The 22,039-nt window shown below is 43.4% G+C and overlaps 1 protein-coding gene across 1 annotated transcript in view; it reads right to left on the bottom strand.

Annotated features, from left to right (window-relative positions):
• Window positions 1-8,046: 8,046 nt before the first annotated feature.
• Window positions 8,047-22,039, bottom strand: part of LOC121283259 (annexin A5-like) — an 86,343-nt gene continuing 72,350 nt past the window's right edge. Inside the window, exons 9-13 of the mRNA XM_041197646.1 lie at window positions 16,195-16,288; window positions 14,383-14,478; window positions 13,984-14,042; window positions 10,499-10,621; window positions 8,047-8,655 (exon numbers count right to left, since the gene is read on the bottom strand). Of these exons, the coding sequence (XP_041053580.1) occupies window positions 8,593-8,655; window positions 10,499-10,621; window positions 13,984-14,042; window positions 14,383-14,478; window positions 16,195-16,288 (435 nt within the window). The 3' untranslated portion in view covers window positions 8,047-8,592. The remainder of the gene's footprint in view (window positions 8,656-10,498; window positions 10,622-13,983; window positions 14,043-14,382; window positions 14,479-16,194; window positions 16,289-22,039) is intronic.

Below are 22,039 nucleotides of genomic sequence, written 5' to 3'. Positions count from 1 at the left end.
CCTTGTTGATGGTGGATAGGCTTTGGGGAGTCAGGAGGTGAGATACTAGCTGCAGTATTCACAGATTCTGACCTGCTCTTGTAACCACAGTACAGGTATTTATATAGCTGGCCCAGTTAAGTTTCTGACTAATGGTAACCCCAGAATGTTGATGCTGAAGGATTCAGTGATGGTAATACCATTAAATGCCAAGGGGGGATGGTTCAATTTTCTCTTGTTGGAGATGGCCATTGCCTGGCACTTGGGTAGCATGAATTTCACTCCTCACTTATCAGCCCAAGCCTGAATTCTGATGCGATCTTGCTGTATATGTTAAAGGAAAAAAACTTAGCAGCTCATTCCCCCTCAAGACCACATTCCCATTTGCACCCACTTTATGAGTTCTGTGCCAACCACTGGAATGGACAAGTCCTAACATTTTCAAGAGAGGTTGGTGCATATATATCAAGTAGGTACAGGAACTACATATTGCTCCAGGTATTTGAATAGTTAATTATTCAGTGAGATCCCCTTATCACTCAGACTTTGAAGAATAGGGGGAATTCTGATCTATACATTTAATTGTGCATGTACAATCACTGGAAGCTGTTGTACAATTGCCACGTAAATAATGCTGAATGCTGTTACCATCACCATTCTTTCTCCAATAAAATCCTGCCTCCTAATAATATTGTCTAACAGTAAATCATTGTGTGTGTGGGGTTTGTGTCATTCGATATGGAAATGATGAAGGTGTGGAGTTGAGTTCTGCAAATTTTGCACAATGTTTGCTAATGGCCTACTGACCACTTCTACAAGTTCTGAAACATCTTGCAAGTGACCTCTATGTCTGATAAGACCAGCAATAGCAGCTGAATAGCCAAGGCTTCGTGATTGGCTGATTCAATTTGCACATACATATATCTATATGGCTGCTGGTAGGATCATTGGCAAAGACATTTTTTTGATTGGTTCCTTGGAGATGCTATGTTAAGGCTTGTGTAGCACAGAGTAAGCAAAACATGCAGTATTCCTACATTAAATATCAAGATATCAAATTAAGTAAATTATCTTTCCTCACTCATAGTGGGCAAGTTGATTTCGCAAAATGGTTGCGCGATAAATTAATCTGCATGTAAAATTCTGGACTTGCATAAAGAAACCCACTTGTGTGCATGGAGAAACATTTTTGTGGTCAATATTGTCAGAGCTAAAGTTCAAAATTTTACATTTTTATAAGCAGAAACCAAAATCACCAAAGGCATTGTTATTCGTAACATGGAAGAAAAGTGCTTTGCAAAACTAGTTTGTACCTGTACACTTCCACTTTTTGCAGGTCGGTGATAGGTCCAATCTATAACTTGGGAACTCTCAGGAATAATTAATTTAATTTCCCAAATTCCTGCTCTCAAAGTGAGTCTTCATGACCCTGATTATAGTAGAATCCATTCTGTAATTCTTCTGCTTGATTCTGGCACTCAATAGCAATAGACCTTCCAGAATACAGTTTTTTTTAAGAGGAAACCAGCATACAACTGCAGAAGGGGTTCTTTATATGCCAAGAAACATGCGCTTCAGGACAGAAAGTAGGTATTCATTTATTGATTATAGTGACAACTTTACAAAATATGCTGACACAGGGTCAGCAGGCAGCCACAATCGGCAGGCCTGGGAACGGATCGTCGACCGCAATTGGCCCCCAACTGCGATTTCACATTGGCTGGCCAATTAACAGCCAGCCAGTGTGAAACGCACACTGAGAGGCTCAGTGCTGCCAGAGTGGGGGCAGGAGGAGGGCGAGCACTGAATTCAGCACAGGCACAGGGGAACACGAAAGGAAAGCTGCCTCAGGGAGCTGACGAATTTAAAACCAATAAAAACAGAACGTAAAATCGATTAAAAAAATGTCCAAGCGACAGATTGAGATGCCTCAACATATGGGTGATGAAAATTTTTTCAAAACATTTTAATTTTTTTTTAATCAATAACAGAAACCTCATCCCGCCCTTGGATGAGGTTTCCTCAAAAATGCAAAGGCCGCTTGACCGATTTGGCCGCCTGCCAAACCTAACATTGGATGGGCAGTGAAAAATCACCGTCAACTGCTAATGGTCTTAATAGTCAGCAGGCCTGCTGCTGACTCTCGCACGTGCCTGCTGACCGGACTATCACACGACACTCGCCCGACATCATTGTGCACTGTTTCACGTTCGAACATGTCGTTGTATGCCTGCACACCAAGTGGAAAATTCTACCCTATGAATCCATGGACCAGCATCAACTAAAATTAAACATGACATTAGTAATCTGTTATAATTGGGGTGGTAAAGCGCATTTAATAATTATCGCAGATTTCAGACTAGATGAGGACTGGCAGCTCTCCCAGGTTTTCTGACAGTCTGTCCAAATGGAACAAGAACTAACACTGATACTAACGATCAGGGAATAAGTAGGCCTTTGCTTCAGTTCTGTGGGGCTTGCGCTTCAGACTCCATAACCTCTTCAACACAAAAACCACCTACTTTCACCTCTGTAATTCACCAGTCTCTGCCATTGCCACAACTTATCTGCTGCTGGACCCCTCATCTATGCTTTTATTACCTCTAGATTTGACTATTCCAATATTCTCCTGGTGGCCCTCCCATTTGCCATTCTCCATAAACTTGAGCTCATTCAACACTGCTACCCAAACGCTGACTGTACCGAGTCCCACTCACTTATTACCCCTGTGCTCACTGGTTTATATTAACTACGGCACATCTTTGGAAGAATGCATTTGTCTTGTTGGAAGTGTAGCGTGGATTTACTAGAATGATATCTGTGCCCTAAGGGTTAACGTATGTGAAAAGAATAAACAAACCAGACTTTATTCCCTAGAATTTAGGATAAGGGGTGATTTGAGCTTTCCATTCCTCCAACTTTGGCCTTACACACCTCCTACTCTCCCTGTCCTACCAGGGGCAGATGTGACTTCAACCATCAAGACCCCAAGTTCTAGGGATTCCTTTCTAAATCTTGCCACCCCTGTATGCCTCTCTCCTTCTTTAATACGCTCCTTGAAACCTACCTCTTTAGCCAAACTTTTAGTCATCCCTCCCACTATCTCCTTCACTAGTTCCATGTTGCTTTCTGTCATCTCTGATTTCATTCCTGTGAAGAGTATGGGACATTTTCCTGCATTAAAGGCACTGTATGAATGCAGGTCTTTGTTGTTCTTGCATACGTCCTTCCCCGTTGAGTACATGAGAAAAGAGACTGCCGATTCCAACCCCCTCATTCTTTAGGTGAAGTCTTGCCTTTCCAAACTGAGATTGGTTGGATGATGATAGTCACTCATGTTATCCTTTTCACACACTCTGTTGGTTATTAACTCAATCAACGCTCACTGTAGGATGCTGATCAGCCAGGTGCCAGGAACAGTTCCACTTGCACACTTGGCTTACAACTGCACCTGCCGTGTACACGTTTTCTCCCACACAGAGGTCTTTGGCATGTGCCCTGATCCCTTGTCAGCCCTCTATCTGACAGCGATGACCTCACCAGCTCCAACCCAAACCATCACTGCACAGTGATCCTGTGTCTGGCCATTGAGAGCTGCGGTCGATCTGGGAGTGGTGAAGATCAGTCATTTCAAGGTGCCAAAATAACACTGCATCTCACTAAATGCATGGCAATCTCAATATCTTTCATACCACAATCAGTTTTTGCAAAATTCTAATGCAGGATTTATATTGTGTTTGCACATGTAAACAACCAGGTTTCTATGTTTGAGATGACAATCGGGACTCAGGAAATTCCCCAATGTTGTAATCCCACCTCTTACCCGGAAGTGTGGGAGGCAGGGCTTTCATCCATCAGAAGCAGGGACTGCCTAGGGATGGGCATGCTGCCTAAGGCAGAGATGGAGATAAAGCATTGTTGAGCTGGTCAAGTTAAAAGGCCTGGCTCCACTCGCAGAGACTTCAGCTCAGTTCTGCAGATCTGGTAGAGGCCCCCCTCACCCACAAGCTCTGCCCTTGCCTCTCCCCACACTGTCCTCCCAACCCCCTCCCCTTAACCCCCAAGCCAATCACCCAGTGTCCATTATAAACAGAACTCAAGCCCTATAATTTTGGAGTCTTTGAAAAACACAATCTGTGAAATAAACAAATATTATTTGAATAACCACTTAAAAACAATTATCCTTTGCAGAAGCTCATAACTTTGTCAAAATAAACAGGCATTATTTAAATAGGCCCCAGAAATCATTATTCTCTTCAGAAGATAATAGATCTGTCAAACTAAACAGGCTCACAGTCCCCTGGACAGTTGCATAAACAATCCTAGCTCAGCATGATCCATTAGTGGTTGGAAGGCAGTTGAGCATTCAAATTGACATTCCCTGAACAACTGTGTAAATAAACCATCCTGAGTAGAATCCAATACAGCCTTTTGAAGGCAGCCAGAAGCTCAGACATCTGTCAAAGTTTTCAAACAGGCAAACAGATGGCTGATCTAGACTTAAAGGAAAAAGTGAAAGCAATGAAGACATCTCACACAGTCAGCTCTGGATTTCAAACTGGGATAGCCTTTCAAAATTGTACAGTGCAGAATAACACTTTATCCGGTGGATAATCTACTCTAATGTAACTGAAGACTTTTCCACTTTCACGATGCTATTCTTTCCCTTGACAGCTTGCTGGGTGTCAGAAATAATAACCTGGCAAGCACATTATTTATTGGTTACTTGCTTTTCAAATCACAGCACTGTCGTCAATCATTGTAGTAAAAACAGATACAGTTCAGGCTATAGCATCTCATAATTACACTGAAGGAGGCAACACCTTTTGTATTGACCTTTCATATGAATTCCTGCCTCCAAACCGTGGTTCCTGCCACCTCTCTGCTGGAGTACTTTACAGTACTTACAAAACCTGTCACCCCTATCAAAATTGCCAAAGCTTCGAATACCCACATCTGCAATAGTGCTAGCAACATGAGACAGCAGCCTGCCAGTTTCCAACCTGCCACCTTTCCTGCGCTGATGAAAATTGCCGGTGCTAGAAACGGGGCAAGGGTCCCAGATTCAGGCCCCAGCCCTGTCAGGGCAGGAAAATCCCGCCTCATGTCTGCAGTCTGGGGAATAAGATACATCAACATGATAATCTTGTAAGCAGAGTTTACTGACTGTCATCTGGGTTGCTTCTGATGGGCTAACATAGCACTCTAATCCAGAGGGAAATCCATAAATCTGCTTCAGCTTTTCTACAGATCCACTGTATTTTAATAATCAAGGCTCTTCAGTTGCTGGTTTTGAGGTCACAGTAGAAGTGGAGGAAGTATGCCTTCACAGTTGCGGCATCACTAAACCTAGCTGCCAATCAATACTATTCTCCATTCAGGTCTCAGCACATGCACACACACACGCAAACACAAATACAAAAATAGGGGTCTGATCAATTTTGCCATATGTTTCAGTGCATTGTAAATCCATATTATCAGTTGCAATTTTTAAAAAGAACTATTTCAATGTTAACAGCAATCATTATCTGAGCAGTGGCTGAGATCCTAGGCTTTCAAAATGCTTATATATAATAAAGTTGCATTTCCCAGGCTCTTTCCTCCAACAGTGCTTCACACCATTCCTTCTTTGGGGCCCAATCGCAAAAAGAGTTCAGAGATCAGGCATAACTGAGGTCCATTACCCAATGCAAGAGAGGGGGGGGGGTTTGTTTACATTTATTCCTGAACATTTATCACATCTGTGATTTTTTATGAGTCAAGTTTCAGTGAACAGCAAAATTTCAGCGTAATCATAAAGAACTTGAATTTCTAGAATCTCTTCCAGGTCTCGGAACATTTTGAAGTTTTCAACAGTCAATGAAATACTTTTGAAATGTAGTCACCGTTGTAATGTAGGAAACTCAGCAGTAAATTTTCACACTGTAAAGCTACACAAACAATAATGTGATACTAACCCAATAATTTGTTTTCACGTTATTGGCTGAGGGAATAAATATTAACCTGGACATTGGAGAGAACACACCTGTTTGTCTTTGGAATAATACCATGGAGTCTTCTTCATTCGTCTAATATAGTGTCTCAGTTTAACATCTTGGTTAATCATCAGCAATAAGGCTGCAGATTGCAAGCACCTTGCGCCAGGTGGACAGACATTTTACAGGGAAATGAGGAGAAGGGTGGTGACTGAAGATCCTCTGGCAAGGTCTGAGGAGGCAATGATTGAACTTGTGAACTGAGATAGAAGGGAGGTTACAGAGGATAGCACCTAGAGATCATATCAGGCAGAAATATCAGTGAGAAAGAAGCGTGAGCCAGTCTGATGATCGCCTCAAGGAATGTCAAGAGACACAGCTGTGGGCTTGTTCAAGGAATAATGAAACTTGGAACAGCGAGTGGGAAAGGAAAGGAGCTAATCTGGATCGGGATAAGGATTGGTAAGGAGAAAGTACCCAAGTGGTGAGAAATGAAAGGTTGCACGACCCAGTGAGAGGAAGTCGAGGAGACAAGAGATGAAGAGGAGAAGAAAGAGAGATAAAATTAATGAACTCAGGTCCAGAGTGACATCCAGAATGTACACATGATGGAGCTAGAGGGAATTCAGAATACATAACATGGTGGAGATTCAGAGAAAGGTTGTAAACAGTTAATCCCAGTTAACCATTGAATACAGATCTAAGAAACTGCATTAATCTATGAAAATAAGATAATTCTAACAGTACTGTCAGAAAAGTACCCTATACAATTTACATGTATGCCTGAAATGTCAATGATTTATTTCCCATCCAGACACTTTTAATGTTAAACTCATTTTAAAAAGAACTTGTGTGGGGAATTACAAGTGGTGATTTGCAATTAGATTTTCTCTTTATGATGCAACCCCTCAGAATCACGGAATGGTTACAGCACAGAAGATGGTAATTCAACCCATCATGTCCGCACCAGCTCTTTGCAAAGCTGCTGGTTCCACAGCCCCACCCTTTTCCTGTGGCCCTGCAATTCTTTCTTCTTCAGGTGTTTATCTAATTCCCTTCCAAAAGTCCCAAATGTATCTGCCTCCATCACGCATACAGGTGGTTTCAGATCCTAACCTTCTGCTCTTCAGAAGAAAGATGCAAAAAACCGCTAATTCATTTTGTCTGTAAATGACACTTTCTTACCTCCCTGTTCTAACCTGTAACCATCAATTCCAAAACCTGATTTTACGCTGAATAATGCAGTTTCCAGTAATTTGAGAAGCTTGAGCTTGTGTGGCCAATAACAATATTTCTCCAGAACATCCACTTCTGCTTGTTTTATAAGGTTCCCAATTCCCTAACACACTTATGCTTCCTATGTTTCCAGTGTTTCAGAATAGGGAAGATTAAATGCGGTTGGGGGGCTGATCGTGGACGGCAGACTGTCTCCCGGCTGCTCCCGGGCCCAACTGCCATGCCCACCCAATGACCCGACGATCCTGCCCTTGGTGAATATTGCCATAAGTTGATGGGTAGTCATTTATTCTGTTATTTTTTTATTGACACATAGCTCAGACATTTTGAAAACGACTCTGAGTCGCTGGGACTTGTTTTCCCTTGCTCGGTCTGAAACACCCTTGGCAAATGTTCTAAACACAAAACTGTGACTTAACATGGAACACCAGAGAGGCTCAAGACAATCTTTGTTGCAAATGGTGTCTGAGTAGAAGTGGGCATTTTGTCATTATTTTAGTGACAGCTATTTCATCTGCAGGAGTTCTTTGTGGCAAGAATTCATGTTAATTGAAGTTGGGTGGAGTAGTGCATGGTCTACAGGATAAAGAGCTTTTAAACATAGCTTGCAGAGAAACTGTGATGCCAAAACTTTGCTCTTATACTTCCAAATATGGTTAAGATTGGTATCGCTACTGATCATTTTACACATACAGAACAACTTCCCACAGCCATCCAAACACTCAGTGATTCTGTGATCTTCAAACCATCCCCTAATAGAAACATTCTCTACACTTTCTATACAAATTCATACTGAAGGTCAGGGCAGCAAAACAATGAAAGTCATCCCGAAGGTCAATCAGGACAAAAAAAATTACTCTGTCAAGAACATGTTTAATACTGATTACTTAGTCTCCTTCATTTGATAGATGCATCAAAATACTTGACTCCCTCAGGAGTAAAACAAAGGCAAAAGTTTGGTCCTTAGTTGTCTTTCATTGGCCCAATTTTTATCCCATAACATTTTTATTAAATTTATAGTTACCCATTAAGTTTCACAGACATACTATTATGACCATAAGAAAGCTTTTATGTCGGCAGCTGCATTAACTACTGGATTATGGGAAATAGCAAGCTTATTTAAATTGCAAAGCTAATAAGCTCTACAGAATGAATGCATACGAGATCAGAAAGGAATCATTAATTTCTGATGGTTTGTGCCACGGTGGTCAATTGTTATTTACATACAGAGAATGAGGAGTTATCACAGTCCTCCTTTAAAAGTGTTAAAAATCAATTCTTTCACATGCTTTACAAGCTTCAATTCATAAAAAAAATCTGCAGTACAATAATATCTGGTTAAGTAATCATACAGGACAAAGCCTCAAAACTGTACGTGGGATTGATTCCTTCACAAGGAGCATTATTTATCTTCACCGCCACACATGCTCATAAGGGCATTTCTGTAATCGCCTGAAGTATCATTCTGAAGAAGAAAAGGAATTTGTTAATACAATCCTGCTGAGTAAACATATGGTTATCTATGTGAATTAAGCTGAATTGTTCCGGAAATATCATTTTAGACCCTGGGCATTAGATTTAAATCCCGTACTGATGGAGGATAAGCTCTCCTCTTGGCAATATTAGAGATCTCGTAATTATAGCACCAACTCATAACAGTTTTTAAGTAGGAATGAGACCACAGCCAAGTTTAATGACAGCTTATATAAAGAAAGCTAACAGGGAACTATACAGGATATATTTCCATTGAAATCTTGTAGAAATTTTCCATACAACCCTTTTGCTGGGAAAATCCATCTCAAGAGCTCAAAACAGTTTCTTCTATAACATTTTAATGGAAAAACGTGAGCGAAGTCACAAATAGCTAAATCTGGTGATGCATAAATATAAACCGAAACGTATTACACCCTTAATCTTTTATAAGTGCAGTGCAGGCAGATAGTCTTCTCCAAAGTTTTGGGAAATGTACAGAAACTCAGGAGGGTGAATCAGTGTCTGGGGAAAGTTATTGGCACCTATGTTAATCCCAATATTCCCACTGTAACATGAAAGTGGATTTTGAGTATCCTCAAGGTTTATGCCAATGATCCGATTTAAGAAATGATTGTACACATTTTACTGGAGGATGCTTTCTAGTAGTGCTTACTTTTATTCAAATTCTGGTGGCCTTTTTGCATTTTAGTACCTCAGCTTTATTTTTAAATACTCTTCCTAAAGTTCACCATCCCTTCGCTCTTCCCTAAGGCTTTGAATATTTTTTTAATAATTCCCATTTTAACTGTCCTGTTCAGCCATTCTGAGCATTGTTTGACTTCATTCCACATACAGTATTCAGCATTATAGTTTAAACTTGTTCCATTTCTCCTCAACTGAGATGGCAGTAAAACCTGTCAATCACTTTCTCTCAATCCCTCTCATTCCTTTGCAGTTTGCCTTTTCAAAGTCAAGGTTTGGCCTTGTGCCTTTGTTGTGGCAATCGTTGGATTATCTGAAATTGAATCACGTGATTCATGGCATTTAAAGGTTGTAATGCTACTTAAAATATTAATGCTCTCCCGATTCCATGCAAGGAGGTGGTCACGGTGTTATCCCTAGCGATGTCTGTAACACTGGGTCAAAGAAAGCAAATTCAGAGGCCTTTTTCAATTATAATACCCATTTTATATGGAGTCAATTAAAGTTATGTCTATCACATTATTGTTCCTACAAACCCTTCACAGATTATATTATCTTTATCCCGTTCTGGGAATCCGGTTGTCCATTGTTACCCCTATCAATGTTTATGAACCAACTCAAGCCTGACTATTTCATTATGTGCTCCAAGACATCAGGAACAAACTTAACATTATTCAGCACCTTCCATATTCTCAGGATGTCCTAAAGTACTTCATGGCCAACCACATACTTCTAAGGAGTAGCCAATGTAGTAACGTAGCTCTTATCATTTCAAAGTTATCCTGTATATAAAACACTGTCCCCTCCTGTCCTGCCACGTGTCTTTCTTGAATATCCCAAACATCCTAAAAGCTTTGATATTGAATGCATTCCTATCTTCTAGAGTGAGCCATAATTCAGTAATTGGTAAATGATAATTTTACAGACATCAGTTATATCTTTACTCAAGTATCTTATTCTAAATACTTAAATATTCAGACAAGGACACTTAATTGCATTATTTATTTTAAGATTGCACTTAGTTACTTATCTATCTTTCATATCTGCAGCTGCAACTCCTGAGGTGCAAACCACTGACTAGTTTTCATTTTTATCTTTATCACCAACTGGCACCTTCTGTTTCATTGTCATACCTTGATCATATTGCAAAGAGATTTTCCATAGTTAGCGCAGAACCTCTCACGGATATCAAGCAAGTCGACTTCACTCCTTGAAATCATAACCCTGATCAGCGTGTCATCATCTGTACCAGCTCCCTAGTTACAAATGAGAAAGTATGAATCTAATAAACTACTTTTAACAGTCTCCGATCAATTTGCCATATCTGACAATATAATGCTGCTACATGCTTTCATGCAGTATTCTCAATAAAGAATGTCTTCTCTATCAAGATCAAAGTAAATCTAGTTTACATACTGCTTGGACACTGAAAAATAATGAAAAAGTTATAGCTTGATGAACTGATTTCTTTAAATATTGGACAGTAAAGCAAGATACAGAACCAGAACTCTCAAGCAAGTACGAACCAGTTAGAATAATTTTCCTTACCATTTTAAAAAATGCACACTGATGAATTACTATTTATTCTATTGGAACATGCCTGCCAACTGAAATGACGAGTAACTTGACAAAAACAAAAAGCTACATTGCAAATGAGCTTCCCCATCAACAATATTCCCAATATGATGCTTGCTTGATAAACAGCTGTTAAGAATTGCATTCTACTGAAATGTTTTTGTTTATATTAACTTTTGAGTAATATTGAGGCAAATCTTGCCGGAAAAAGTAATTGCGTATTAACAACACATGCCTTCAGTAATGCATAAATCAGCCAAGAGGGGATAAAGGGGATACATTGAGTCACAGATCTCCAGAACATGTTGGTTGATTTATGCCGCCTCCACTGCTTGCCTCCAACAGATGGCATCTTGCCCTTAGCATCTCTGTTACTTTTAAGAGCTTGCTGGACTTGCAGATTAATTGCTCATTAAAGTTGGCTGAAAGTTAGAGCTGGTAATTAAATGCATGAGTACCCTTTTAACATGATAATTGGCAATGCAATGCCAATCAATATCTCTGGCTGGAAAGGGAATAACTTAAGGTACCAATAGAGATGTTCAAAATCATGAGGGGGCTGGACAGAGTAGATAGAGAGAAGCTGTTCCCACTTGTGTAAGGACCAAGAACGAGGGGGCACAGGTTTAAAGTGATTTGCAAAATAAGCAAGTGTGATGTGAGAAAAAACTTTCTCACACAGTGAATGGTTTGGGTCTGGAACGCACTGCCTGGAAGCGTGGTGGAGGCAGGTTCAATCGAAGAATTCAAGAGGACATTAGATGATTATTTGAATAGAAACAATGTGCAAGGGTACGGGCAAAAGGCAGGGCAATAGCACTAGGTCATAATGCTCATTTGGAGAGCCGGTGCAGACATGATGGGCCAAACGGCCTCCTTCAGTGCCATTAAGATTCTGTGATTCTGTGTTTCATTCACAAATGTAGTAAATTCTCCTTCAAGGGATTTTTAAAATCTCAAGTTGTTTTCTTACATTTCCTTTGACTTTCTTCTCCTCTCTTTATTTCTTCTTTTGGGCCTGATTTAGCCAATTCAACCATTATAATTCACTGTGCTCCATCTTTCTTGTTTCTTCACAATCTTCAAATCTCATTGGTTAAGGAAATAGATTGTTGGCCCTGCCATCCACGAAGGCCTCAAGATGCCCCTTTGCCAAGTCATTATCAGCATTTTCAGCAAGTTAAGGAACAAAATGGTTTTGAGCTGAAGGATGCAGGAAAAATGTAACTAATGGTATAAGCCCCATCATGTTCCACATCTTGGTCCATTAAATCAGTTAACCTGTATGAAGCATTGGAAGGTGTCTTTACACATAATGACTGAATTTGGAGACAGAAAAATCAAACTGCTCTAATATTTCAAAATCTCATTCTATTTTAGCTGCAGAAGTTTCAGTAACAGCCATTTTGTCAACTTCGTGACAAACTCAGCAACAGAAATAAGGGACAAAATGCAAAATTTCCAATAGTCAAAACTGCTTTTGACCATTAAGTCACGAAAAGAGAAAAGTTGACCTATTTCTTCCTTCTTTCCTTCTTTAGATGCTAGTCCTTTTCTCTCTACAACCATGGTTCAAATGTCCTGGTACAGGAGCAGACAATGAACCAGCTCCCAAAACTGTCATATTAACACGACCAACAATTCCTGATTCAAGTCCACAGATCATTGCTGACCAAAGACTTCTGATGAAAAGGGCATCAGCCTGAAACAATAACGCTATTTCTTCCTCTCTCTGTAGATGCTGCCAGACCTGCGGAGGATTTCCAGCATTTTCTGTTTTTATTAAAAACTCCTTAGACTTGCTTCCCTTCCTGAAAGTTCCCACTTTACTTTGGCTCAGATCAGAAACCAGTAACTCAGTGGAGGAGTAAAAACAGAGGAACAATTTCAGGGCAAGCTGTAACACATCATGACAGTGAACTTCTAAACTTGTACCTATAGGAAAGGTGTGTCTAAGGCGTAGATCATCAATTTATTTCTTATATATACATGCTTCTTTCAGACTGATTCTCAATGGCCATTGCTCTTTGAACTGTTCCAAAGGTCACAACCTGAAACATTAACTGTTTCTCTCTCCAGAAGTGCTGCCTGACCTGCTGAGTATTCCCAGCATTTTTGTCTTTATTTCAGGGAAAAAGGATTGTTCTGTTTGACAGCTCCAAGGATGGAAAGATAGCTGACACATTTTCTGCTAAATAGGGCTCAATGAGGAACTTGGTGGGGCAGCATACAAACATGCTGATGAGCATGCTCACCAAAATGCTGGCTGCTCTGCCAATAGCGCCCTGTCACTGTCAAGGGGCATGAGTTCAGCCCCAAGCTGGCACAGGGAAAGGCACAGAATTTTCCTCCTCCTCAGCCTCTGCACAGTCCCCTCAGTTGTGTTGCAAGTGCAGAGGCACCGCCACTGCAACCTCACGTGGACAGTTCTTCAAATCCTCTGCCCATTCTCTCATAATGCAGAACACTCCCTGGAAAATCCAGGAACTTACCACGGTACCTTCAAAAACAAACCCAGAGTAGGCCCAAATACTTTGCCACTAGTAGAAGTTCACTAAAGTGACCTTTATGTGCAATTTAGGTGCCTGGCCCCTTAAGCAACAACCCATCTTGCAGCTCTGTGCCTGTTGTTTGCAGAGTGATGCAAGCATTCGCTGCCAGACCAGTGTGGCCCAATTTAGGTATCCTGGCATCACATCAGCTGGTTGGACTGTGCAATATCAGGATAGCACTGCTTCGCAGGCTTCCAGCACACACTAGGGGTACCCACACAGATGACATTTTGAACAGGTTGTGCCAGAAGTGGTTGGTGAAACTGCACATCCCAGCAAAGAGGCACCAGGCCTCGGTGGCAATACTGAATTTCACAACTGCGGCTTCATGTATCACCATCTTAAAACTGCTATTCCTAGTAAGGTGGACACTACATTTAGTTCAAGAACATGAGTGTAAGAGGTTGATCATTTTATCTTAACAGTTCTACCAAAAATAATTAATTTCAGCTTCTCGAATAAGTGAAATTAACTGGATAGTTCCAACATACCTGCATGGCATTGTAAAGAGTTTCAGCAAAATACTCAGGAACACTTCTTATACACTTCACTGAAATAGAACACAAACATCATTTATCTGCGCATCTCACCTTCGGCTGTTAGCGTTTACACAAAGGAATCAGTAAGCCATTTGTCTCAATTAATGCAGTGGGATAGTTAGAGATGATTTTTAAATCAATAAGCCACAAGTTGAAGTGACAAGCACAGATGCAATTAAGGGAAAGTTCAATAAACAAATGAGGGATTAGGAATGAAAGGATAGGCTGTGTTAGAATAGAGGCAGGAGGAGGCCCGTGTGGATCATAAACACCAGCATGCTCCTGTTGGGCTGAATGACCTACTTCTATACTGTAAATAGCAAATAATAAACACTGGTTCTTGTTTCTTACCAACTGCTAGTAATGCAGTCCTCAGGTTTCCAGATGTCTCAGAGGAAATGCTTTCTTCAATCTGATAGCCTGAGATTTTCATGTACTCAGTAAAAACTGAAAAAGAGTGCATATTATTACAACAAAGTCATTCCCAAAAATTACTGAATCTTGTGTTGTTTCCTATGTACAAAAATATGCACAGGTATTTAGGACTTGAAATTTGAAGCAGATATTTTTACACAACAGGTGAAAAGTCTTACATTGCTGAGTAGACTCTGCCTCTGAAGGTGATGGAGGCGGGGTCATTGAATATTTTTAAGGCAGAGGTAGATTGATTCCCTTGCCTAACAAGAATCTAAGGTTATCGGAGTTAGATGGGTATGTGGAAATCGAAACACAAGACCATCAGCCATGATCTTAATGAATGGCGGAGCAGGCTCGAGGGGCCAAATGGTCTACTTCTGCTCCTATTTCTTTTATTACCAGAAATGCTCGTAATGTTTATTAATCCTAGTTTCACAGCAAGTAATGCCACTGTTTGTTTTACGTATCTTCACTGTTTTCTCCTTGGAGGATAAGTGGGGAGTATTGCAAGGATATACAGACTGATTAACCACCCAATTGGCCGGGTCGCGAATGCTCTTTCTGTGGCCATCTTCAATTGCTGGAGCAGGATTTTGCCAATGGTGGGGTCTCCTGCCCCACTACCAAAAGAGTCAGTGAGGAACATATCCCTGCCAATCATGGCATCCCTGCAGCTATTTAACACTTGAGTGTTAATTGGCTGGAGACAGAGCTTTCACCCTTCACTCAGGCAGAAGTCCTACCTCAGAGAGCTGACAGTTCAGTGGTCTCAGCAGCTCCAGCAGCAACACTGCCCAGGACTGGGATTACAAGCAGTCCCCAGATTCTAAGTCCCCTGGTGTTCAAGAATCAACATACAAACATATGAATTAGGAGCAGACCAGTTAAATACGGGGTTGTCTCTCACAGCAGGGAGGGGAAGTGAGGCTCAGGGAAGGGTGCGGGGGGGGGTTTGGAGGGGGTCTTGATGAGATGGAGAGGCTGAAAGAGAAGGGAGCACACCCAGGGAACTAACCTTAAGGGTGGTGGGAAGCAAGTGTGCCCAATGTGGAAAGGGGGCTCTCAAGGTTGGTTCCCCACTTTCTGCCCGAGGCCTGAGACCTGCTGGGCTTCCCTCAGCCCCTGAATTCCTCCCGTCAGCCTTAAAAATTGAGGCCCGGTGGGAAGTGGCTAAGTGCCTCGATTGAGGCGTGGGCGGGGAGGCTGCCCTAGGCCACACCCACCACCTCTACCCACACCTGTAAAATAGCAGACAGGTCGGGGGCGGGCGTGAGGGCGGCTGAAAGCACACTAGGGGAACTTTACGGGCCACCCTGCCTGAAAACTGGCTGGAGGCAGGCTGAAAGAAATTGCCTCTGGAGTGGGACTTGAACCTGTGACTTCTGGCTCAGAAGCAGGAGGGCGACCAACTGGGCCACAGGGTCTCCTGGTCTCCTTGTAATGTTACTAAACAACCTTAATAGAAATAACTCAATATAGCTTCCTCAGGTCCTTTGAAGCTTCCGTTATTTAGTGAAGGAGCTCATAGGAATTCAAACCTGGACAGGAACGCAAGGACCAGAATATCTGCCTCGCCAATTTCCTTCGATAGGATACCCCACCCCAACCCTTCTAATCTTCCCCCTTCGCCTGATTCCTCCAGCCTCTGACCACATTCTCCCTCCCTGGGGAGGGAGACCAATATTATCACAATTAAAATGGCCAGTGTTTATACCCAGTAATGAACGCTAAGCCAGGAAAGCTCACCCTGCCGAAGGTAAGGAGCGCTCTTGGTCCCAATGATGGTGAGGAATGTCGATTCATCAGTGCCACATTTCAATTCTCCAGCTTGAAACAGCTCCTGTCGCATAAAGTTGTTATTCATTTAAGATCTTACAGCACAGGACTTGGCCACTCAGCTTATCAGACCCGTGCCAGCTCATTGAAACTATAATATAGTCCCATGCCCTGATTTTTCCTGTAAATTAGTCCTCTTCATGTCCAGCTGCTTTTTGGAAGTTCCTGTGGAATCTGCTTCCACCTGCCTTTCAGGGAGCGCTTTCCCAATCTGAATAGGCGTGAAGAAATTCTTTTTCACTTTTCTTCAGTTCTTTGGCCAATTATTTTATGTTCTCTGGTTACCGACCTACTTGCCTGGGGAAATAATTTCTCCCTATTTGTTCTATCAAACCTCTCAGCATTTTCAATATTTCCAAATAGGACTCTCCTTAACCTCCTCTGTTTTGAGGTGAACAATCCCAGCTTCTCCAACCTCTCCACATAGATTCACTCCCTCATCCCTAGTATCATCCTGGCAAACCCCACTGGGCAGGATTTTCGGGTCATTGGGCGGGCACAGTGGGCGGGTCCAGGAGCACCTGGGAAATGGGCCGCCACCCTCTATTGGCCCCCGACCACGATTTCACGCTGACTGGCCAATTAATGGCCTGCACCCACTGAAAGCTCCCTGAAGACAGAGAGTTGCCCTCAGGGAACTGGAGAATTTTAAAGCCAAGAACAGAAATTATGAAATTCTGAAAAAAATTCCCCCCCATAAGAATCACTCACCTGAATATATTGGTGATAAAAAAAAATGTTTGGGCAGAATTTTTAATTAATATCGGAAACTTCATCCTGCCCTTGGATAAGGTTTCCTCAAAAATCCAAAGGCTGCTGGCCAATTCGCCCACCCACCAACCATAACATTGGACAGGCAGTGAAAAATCCAGGTTAATTACTACATTAATGGCCTTAATAGGCCTCTTAATTGTCAGCAGGTGCGCTGCCGACTCTAGCGTGTGCCCGCCAACCGAAATATCACGCAAGTATGCAATGATGTTAGGACGCTCACCCGACATCATCGCACGCTATTTTACACCCGATTGGGTGAGGCATGTGCCCACCCGTGGGACATAACTTCCTGCCCTCCGTATTCTCAACAGTCATTCGACGGGATTTTCCAATTCCACTGGTGTCATGGCGGGCGTGAGTGGACAATATGGCGGGAAGGCCAAAAATCGGTTTCATGATGTGAAACCAGCTTGCAGTCGTCTGCTCCGCCTGTCAAAGCTGGACCACCTTTCCCTCTGCTGCACATCAGGAATTCCATTGTGATACATCTGCATATCATTATAAACCCTGCCCGCCGGAATCATCTCCCCCCCGCCCCCACACAGGATCATCCGAGCACGTTGGCACGATTGCACACGTTTCACAACACCATTTATAAGATGCACATCTGGCGAGCTGCACTCTAAGGGGAGCTTGGAGATGAGTTCACAGCACTCATGAGGGGCGCATGTTGAACCTCGTGATGTGGCACTGCACATACAGGCGAAGGCACAGGCAACTCGAAATTTTCTGGCTGTCCAACAGCGTGGTACTGGGGAAAGGGCTGTACTGCAGGCGAGTTGGGGGGGCGGGGGGTGGAGGGGGCGGGGTAACAAGTTCTGCACAGTGGCTGAAGGTGGTGCACAAGCACATGTGGGAGGTGGAAGTGGGGGAGGTGAAAAACAGCCAAACATTAGGGAAACCTATATAAAGTGTCCATTCCTCTGCTGCTGAGATAGTTCAGACATAGCCACATTGATATGATTGGAGTCGGACTTCTAGCTTCTCTGCCCATTCAAGCAATGCAGAGGCATGAAAGTGTCACCAAGTGCTTCAAAACTTTTCGCCCCTCAGGCTCAGACTGAAAACTAATGAGGGTTTTAGTGGACATTAGAACAATTGGACGACTGGACATGTTGTACAATCTCCTTGCGAAAACTGGCCATGGAGCAGTCACTGCTGGAGGTGCTCACAGCCCCTCGCAATGTCAGCATCCTGGTTTGGGACAGTCTCTCCCATGGTTCAAGCTAACAGTGCAGCCTTGCAGTGTGGGTTAGGAGAATGCCTGTGCCTGAGCTGAGAGCACAGCATGCAGTCCAGTGGGCAAAGCTGCTGCCAATCGGTCAGGTGGAGTGGGGCGGAGGTGGGTGGGGTTTCGGGCAGCCATGCAGCGCACTAAACTTTGGCCATCCAAGTGGCGGCCAGCACACTCTGGGAAGCGTTAAGGGGCCTTCAGACTTAACCAAGAGAGGTTCTTCGTATGTCCAAGCTAACCCATGCATCTCTCTATTTCATCCTGTAGAAGGAGTACATCGGGAGCATGGAGCCTGGTGACCTAGCTATATGCCTTATGGCTTAGAGAGTGGAGACGAAGGAGAAGAGAGTGACAGAGGTGCCTGGAAGAAGGGGCGGCTGGAGCACCTGCACACACTGCTAAAGATCTACAGCAAGCCATCGCAGGTCAGCGCCTAGCTAGACCCAGGGACATAGATGACGCTTGTCATTCCTGCATTTGACCGGGAACCAGTGTTGCCAAAGGCTGCACATGTCCAGGGAACTGGTCGGTCACATCTGCCAGTTACTGCAGGATTTTGGTGCCATGAGGACATAGAGGGTATCCACTACCAGTGGCTGTGAAAGTGACAGTGGCGCTTAATCTTTATGCCAGTGGCTCCTTTCAGAGCTCCATAGGTGACCTCTGTGGATATCACAAGGCTCCACCCACAAATGCATCCATGAGGTCTTAGATGCCATCTTAGCAAGGGCACACAACTTTTGTGTATTTCACCTGGGACCAGGAAAGCCAGGATGTGAGAGCGATTGGATTTGCCCAGATCTCAGGTTTCCCAGACGTGACGCTCAGATCGCTGTCGTAACATGCAGTCAACCGCAAGGGATTCAACTCGTGGAATGTTAACATATCCTGCAGGTCTGCACAAGGAGCATCCACAGCTCCTACATTCTCAGTCAGTCACAGATCCCTGACATCTTCCAGGGGCCACAGAGGCTGCAGGATTGGCTCCTTGGGGACAAGGGCTAGCCGCAGAGCCCATGGCTGATGACACCCTTGCGGTGGCCTCAGACTGCAGCAGAGCGACGGTATTACCAGGCTCATGCTGCAACTCTCACCTTGGTGGAGCAAACCATCAGGATGCTGAAGATGAGATTCTGGTGCCTGGACTGGTCTGGTGGAGCCCTGCAAGACAGTCCACAGAGGGTGTCACGCATCATTGTCACCTGCTGTGCCTTTCACTACCTGGCACTGCAACAGGGAGAGGAGCTGGCTGGGGATGATATGGAAGAGCTGAACGTCTCCTCCGATGAGGAGGACATTGACAGGGTTGAGAATGAGGAGGTCCTCGAAGGCAAGGATGAAGGGGATAAGGCCATCGCACTGGCCAGACATGGTCAGGAGGCCCTCATAGCTGCTAGATTCATGGAGGATGATGACGACATGCAATGTGGAGACACCATAGATCCTCACCTTGCAGCTGTGAATGTCTGACTCCTCCCAGTCTGATTGCAGCGCACATACCCTTGTGATAAGGTTCCTGTCATGGAGAAGCAGCAGATCATGTGTAATGAGGCAGATTTGATAAGGGAACTTAAGGTGAAGGAACCCTTAGGAGGAAGTGACCATAATATGATAGAATTTACCCTGCAAGTTGAGAGGAAAAAGCTGGAATTGGATGTAACGGTATTATAGTTGAATAAAGGCAACTACAGAGGCATGAGGGAGGTGCTGGCCAGAATTGCCTGGGATATGAGCCTAGCAGGAAAGACAATGGAACAGCAATAGCAGGAGTTTCTGGGAGTAATTTAGGAGACACAGCAAAAATTCATCCCTAGGAAGAAGAGGCATACTAAAGGGAGGATGAGACAACCATGGCTCACAAGGGAAGTCAGGGACAGCATAAAAGCTAAAGATAAAGTATACAATGTGGCGAAGAGCAGTGGGAAACCAGGGGATTGGGAAGTCTACAAAGACCAACAGAGGACAACTAAAAAAGAAATAAGGAGGGAGAAGATTAAATATGAGGGTAAACTAGCCAGTAATATAAAAGAAGATTGCAAGAGATTTTTTAAATATATAAAGGGTAAGAGAGAGGCAAAAGTGGACATTGGGCCACTGGAAAATAACGCTGGAGAAGTAGTAGTGGGGAACAAAGAAATGGCAGAGGAACTGAATAGGTACTTTGCGACAGTCTTCACTGTGGAAGACAGGAGTAACATCCCCAAAGTTCAAGAGAGTCGGGTGACAGAGGTGAGTATGGTGGCCATTATCAAGGAGAAGGTACTAGGTAAACTGAAAGGTCTGAAGGTGGATAAATCACCTGGACCAGATGGATTACACCCCAGAGTTCTGAAGGAGATAGCTGAAGAGATAGTGGAGGCATTAGTGGTGATCTTTCAGGAATCACTGGAGTCAGGGAGGGTCCCAGAGGACTGGAAAATCACTAATGTAACCCCCCTGTATAAGAAGGGAGTGAGGCAAAAGACGGGACATTACAGGCCGATTAGCCTGACCTCGGTCGTTGGTAAGATTTTAGAGTCCATTATTAAGGATGAGATTTCAGAATACTTGGAAGCACATGATAAAAGAGGGCAAAGTCAGCATGGTTTCATTAAGGGGAGGTCATGCCTGACAAATCTGTTAGAATTCTTTGAGGAGGTAATTAGTAGGTTAGACAAAGGAGAGCCAATGGATGTTATCTACTTGGACTTCCAGAAGGCCTTTGACAAGGTGCTGCACAGGAGGCTGCTCAGTAAGATAAGAGCCCATGGTGTTAGAGGCAAGGTACTAGCATGGATAGAAGATTGGCTGTCTAGCAGGAGGCAGAGAGTGGGGATAAGGAGGTCCTTCTCAGGATGGCGGCCGGTGACTAGTGGAGTTCCGCAGGGGTCAGTGTTGGGACCACAATTTTTCACTTTATACATTAATGATCTAGATGAAGGAACTGAGGGCATCCTGGCTAAGTTTGCAGATGATACAAAGATAGGTGGAGGGACAGGTAGTATTGAGGAGGCGGGGAGGCTGCAGAAGGATTTAGACAGGTTAGGAGAATGGACAAAGAAGTGGCAGATGGAATACAACGTGGGGAACTGTGAGGTCATGCACTTTGGTAGGAAGAATAGAGGCATTGACTACTTTCCAAATGGGGAGAGAATTCAGAAATCTGGAGTGCAAAGGGACTTAGAAGTCCTAGTCCAGGATTCTCTTAAGGTTAATTTGCAGGTTGAGTCGGTAGTTAGGAAGGCAAATGCAATTTTGGCAATTATTTCGAGAGGACTAGAATATAAAAGCAGGGATGTGCTGCTGAGGCTTTATAAGGCTCTGTCAGACCACACTTAGAATATTGTGAGCAATTTTGAGCCCTGTATCTCAGAAAGGATATGCTGGTCCTGGAGAGGGTCCAGAGGAGGTTCACGAGAACGAACCCAGGAATGAAAGGCTTAACATATGAGGAACGTTTGAGGACTCTGGGTCTATACTCGATGGAGTTTAGAAGGATGAGGGGGGATCTGATTGAAACTTACAGAATACTGAAAGGCCTGGATAAAGTGGACGTGAGGAAGATGTTTCCATTAATAGGAGAGACTAGGACCCAAGGGCACAGCCTCAGAGTAAAGGAAAGACCTTTTAGAACAGAGATGAGGAGAAACTTCTTTAGCCAGAGAGTGGTGAATCTATGGAATTCACTGGCACAGAAGACTGTGGAGGCCAGGTCACTGAGTGTATTTAAGACCGAGATAGATAGGTTCTTGATTGGTAAGGGGATCA

This window comes from Carcharodon carcharias, chromosome 1 (assembly GCF_017639515.1).
Source record: "Carcharodon carcharias isolate sCarCar2 chromosome 1, sCarCar2.pri, whole genome shotgun sequence".
In the NCBI taxonomy this organism is placed as follows: domain Eukaryota; kingdom Metazoa; phylum Chordata; class Chondrichthyes; order Lamniformes; family Lamnidae; genus Carcharodon; species Carcharodon carcharias.
Note: the sequence above shows the minus strand (reverse complement) of the source record. Positions and strands in the feature narration are given on the sequence as shown.